We start from the raw sequence: 4,621 nt of genomic DNA, 5'->3' as shown, positions 1-4,621 counted from the left end.
AGAAAGAAAGAAAGAAAGAAAGAAAGAAAGAAAGAAAGAAAGAAAGAAAGAAAGAAAGAAAGAAAGAAAAAACTACACCGATATTAATATGTATTCTGAAAATGTTCAACCGTGCATTAATATATTAATATATTCCAGATTATCATGGTGTCCCAAGAAAAAGGATTTCCATTATAAAGTTAAATTCTGTAGCTTTCAGCAAAAGAAACTTAGTTGCTTCCCTTCAGATAAACCCAGGCAAACAGTTGCTGGGAGCAACAGAGCAGAAAGAAAGAAAATAAGTTCAGCAAGTTAAACATTCAGATATTTCTCATTCTCCTTCAAGACTGTCCTACAACCAAACCCACAGCGATTAAGAAGGAAGACACATTTCACTTGTCTACTGACTTACACATTTCTAACCTGCAGGCACTGGAGCATGTCAATGCCCGGCTTCTTGAGCTATACCCTGATGATGAAGAAAGATTTGATATTGTTCTGATGACTAATAACCATGCCCAAGTGGGAGTGAGGCTTATAAACAGCATTAATCACTACGGTAAGTAAAATAAATACTACTTTGTAGAGCTGCCTGTGGTTATATAATGAAGTGCAGTGGTTTTTATTTATCCTGTTCTGACTTTAGTAAAAGCAGCTTCTTTGATATAGACACCCATTCCTTAGGAGATGATATTTATTTTTGTGTGTCATAGTAAGTTAGATATTCCCTCTGCTGTCATAGATGTGTTCCTTCTGCTGTCATAGAAGTGAATCCCCTCTGCTGTCATAGAGGGATTTTGTGTGAAATGTTCAGGGAGGAAGGACTGATCTATTGTAGTCAGTTTAAGTTGTGTAACTTGTTGAAATTGCAGGGAAATGGATTGCCTTTTTTTAAGCTTACTGTCAGTTGTAGGCTAGTGTTCTTCTTCACAGCTTCATTTTCCAGGTTTGTAGTGTCAAGGTGGAGTCAGCTGTGTTGTGCTGTTCTTGTCTCAGGCTTAACAATTGAACGCTTCTGCATGACGGGAGGAAAAAGCCCTATTGGCTACCTGACTGCATATCTTACCAACCTATACCTCTCAGCAGACTCTGAAAAAGTGCAAGAAGCTATAGAAGCAGGTTTGACTTGTCCTTTTTTTTGTTTTCTGTCAGCTGGTCTTGTTAAAAACAAAACTAGTGATGGCATGTCTTTCACAGAAAGTAGTGCCGCCTCATCTAATCAGAACACTGCTGTGCATGCCACAAACTTTGTACTGTTACCTAATCAGATAACATCAGGTTATTTCTCTGCATTTTTGCCCTCTGACTTTTCAGCTTGCTGATAATGATAACTTGATCAGCCTCTACCTCTGTCGCACCTTTCTGTCTCCTCCCATGCTGCCATCGTACAGGAAGTGAATTCCTGTGTGCATCTGCTTGTCGCTCCCTATTCAACATCTGTTTGAGTTGAGTCATTTGTTTGATAGGAGTTACAAAAGCTGACCTGTGTTCTACAAGAAGAAAAAAAAATAGTTTGACTTTACAGTCTCATTGGAATTTCATGCTTTGTCTCATTTGTAGTACACCTTGGGGACCAGGTTTGTGTGTTACATGGAACTGGAAATAAGCATGTCTAAGAAGCTATGCCAATAAGACAGCTTCCATGCAGATGTGTCACAGAACAGCCATTACAAAACAACTTCAGGGATGGTTTCTGCTCCCTGTGTGAAAAGGTCACCACAAATAAACCCGCAAATAAACTGTTAGGACTAAACTACTGGTCACTTTACAAATGACTTTGCAGGACATGCCAACTGAAGTTCTCTGATACACTTTCAGGTATTGCATCAGCTACCATGTTCACTGCCAACAAAGATGTCGCTTATTCAGATACACAGCTGAGGGTGGCATTCGACGGGGATGCAGTTCTCTTTTCTGATGAATCGGAACAGATTGTCAAAGAGCAAGGATTAGATAAATTTTTTGAACATGAACAGCTGAATGAGAATAAGCCTCTTGCACAGGTTTGTACTTCTTAAATCAATGAGTTTTCAAAACATGTTTTTAAATTCTCATTACTGATCTCTTTCTCCAGTTTCCCCGGTGTGTATGCATTACTCATTGTGAAAGCTGAATTGTCATTTCATTGCCCTATTTATTTCCTTTTTCAAGGACAATCTTTAAAATGCATGTTTGACAAAAACAGGCCACTAAGGCAGCTCTTTCACCAGATCTCTCACTTCACTGAGAAAAACTGCATATATAAGCCATATAACAGTGGCTTACAGTTGTATTCTAATTATATTCATTATAAAAAGGAAGGATTGCTTCTGATTTCCTTGATTTTTTTTTAATCACATTGCATAGGTAATGTTAATTTCAAACACTGGGATACTCAAGTTGCTGAAGGGGGGTGATATTTCTGCTTATTCTCAAGTAGAACTATGATATTTGTCTAAAAGCCACAAGTATTTTAAAATTAGCTTAAAATAAAATGCCATCACTACTGTTGTTAACAATGGTATAAATCAAGAACAAAAGCTTGACCTACTGAAAGTACGGGACAGTGGAATATATTGCAAGTTGACACTAAATGTTATTTACTACTTTTAATCAGGGTGTAATGTTGTCATTAATCTTTAATGACTTTGGTGACATATGTAATTAGGTCTGCTGTTGTTTTTTTTTGCAGGCAAGTGATTGTACCTTGTAGATCATAGGAAAATGAGTTCACTGTTTTCAAAGAACATAGTATTAACGATTGTAATTTTAACTTTATAATGTAAGAGATCTTGTTGTCTTATGTTGTCGAGATCTTGTAAGCAATGAGAATCAGTTTCCTACTGATCACACTATGTAGGATTATGGCTTTAACTTTTTTCCAATTCCTAGTGTGTGTGAAGACTTAGAAATAGTTCATACAGAGATTGCTATATTTATCGTAGCATTAAGGAAGGAATTTTGTTTGTAACTGGCAATCTGGAAGAAAGCACAGGGATGACTTTGAGAACTGTGGGAAAATATTTACTATGCTTCTGGTATTTTGTACTCAGGGTCCTTTAAAAGGCTTTCTGGAAGACCTAGGGAAACTCCAGAAGAAGTTCTACGCAAAAAATGAACGATTAAATTGTCCAATAAGGACCTTCCTGGTCACAGCCAGAAGTGCAGCAAGTTCTGGAGCTCGAGTCCTGAAGACTCTTCGTAGCTGGGGTCTGGAGATTGATGAGGCGCTGTTCTTAGCAGGAGCTCCTAAAGGACCGATCCTGGTGAAAATACGTCCTCATATTTTCTTTGATGACCAGATGTTTCACATCGAAGGAGCGCAGAAATTAGGCACCATAGCTGCACATGTTCCCTATGGCATTGCTCAGAAATACCAAAAATCTGCATGACTGGATGGCACCATCAAAGATAAGGTTCTTAACTCAGCCAGCCAATACCAATAGCTCATTCTGAAATCCTTTATTTGTGTACTATAAGCACTTTGTTGAAAGACTTGACTTCTGGCTAGAACAACCTTTAGAGGAAATATTTTGAATATTGTTCAGTTTTTAATAGAGTATTTTAATAGCATTCTAAAGCAGTTTAGGGTTTTTTGTTTGTTTGTTTGTTTACCTGTCTGGATACAACACTGTGTTTTTGATATTAGGGAAAGATTTGTACTGGTTTTATAGTTTGAAACATATTTTGAGAGACAGAGCAGTTATATTTTTTCTGAAAAGCTGCTAACGGGTTCTTTAAAAGAAAAACCATGCTGCATATATAGCCCTTACTGTTTATTTCTGAAATTACCAAAAGCACAGTTGGTCTATATGTTGTTACCTGCTGGTGTTTCCTTGTTAGATATGTATTCAGTAGTTTTGTTACCATAAGGTTTCAGCTTCTATGGGTCTCCAGTGAAATGTTAGCTTATTTGATATTGTTTACAGAAACCCTTTATTTTTCTATATTGTTTTCCTACTATAATAAAGCTGGCTTTACAGAACATTGTCATTTGTCTGTGCAGAGGTTTGAGTATAATTTCCTATGCAAAATGAGTTTGTGTGATCAGTATCTCTCTGCCTCTTCCCTCTCTGAGACAGGTAGAAGCAGAACTGACTGCTTTCAGCCCAATTTGATATAAAAGTGAGAGGTCTAAGACACCTAAGTTCTAACAGATTTTATGTAAATATAGAGCTGGGCAGAAGTCAGAGATGCTATGAGTATCTTGACTGAGATAAAGAATGAAGCATTAGAGCATACCTTTATAAAAACAGAGGATCTACACTGGAATACCACTGTCGATGGAACTACTTGTTTCTTAACTAGATTCACGTAGGTTTTACAGCTGTTCTGCAATCTTCATTGACTGAGTTTGGCAACCTTGGATTAATTTCCAGGGGACAGGTTTCTGTTGCAAGATGAATTCGGGTAAAATTACACCATATGTCTATTCTACCTCTTTTGTGCTGAGTTCTTGTATCTCAGTGTCATCCACGTATTTGAGTGCCTTCCAAATGACATAGCTAACATCTGTCAGGTGGTGTTTGTTCTCTTTCCCTCCCCAGTGGAACAAGTGTCCTGCTTTATTTTCATTGTTGCTGTGTATTTATACCAGAAGAGACAAAACCAAAAGAATGTGCTTTGCAGTGGGAGTAGCTGCTGGTGAAGGCTTTGTGGTGAT

At 37.6% G+C, this 4,621-nt stretch overlaps 1 protein-coding gene across 1 annotated transcript in view; it reads left to right on the top strand.

The window, feature by feature from the left end:
* The window catches only part of LOC118165131 (cytosolic 5'-nucleotidase 1B-like), a 7,617-nt gene extending 3,671 nt beyond the window's left edge, over positions 1-3,946 (top strand). Inside the window, exons 3-6 of the mRNA XM_035323041.1 lie at positions 409-538; positions 976-1,098; positions 1,798-1,982; positions 3,012-3,946. Coding sequence (XP_035178932.1) covers positions 409-538; positions 976-1,098; positions 1,798-1,982; positions 3,012-3,350 — 777 coding nt within the window. The 3' untranslated portion in view covers positions 3,351-3,946. The remainder of the gene's footprint in view (positions 1-408; positions 539-975; positions 1,099-1,797; positions 1,983-3,011) is intronic.
* The last annotated feature ends 675 nt before the right edge of the window (positions 3,947-4,621 follow it).

This window comes from Oxyura jamaicensis, chromosome 3, assembly GCF_011077185.1.
Source record: "Oxyura jamaicensis isolate SHBP4307 breed ruddy duck chromosome 3, BPBGC_Ojam_1.0, whole genome shotgun sequence".
In the NCBI taxonomy this organism is placed as follows: domain Eukaryota; kingdom Metazoa; phylum Chordata; class Aves; order Anseriformes; family Anatidae; genus Oxyura; species Oxyura jamaicensis.
This window is presented reverse-complemented; position numbering and strand designations above follow the sequence as displayed.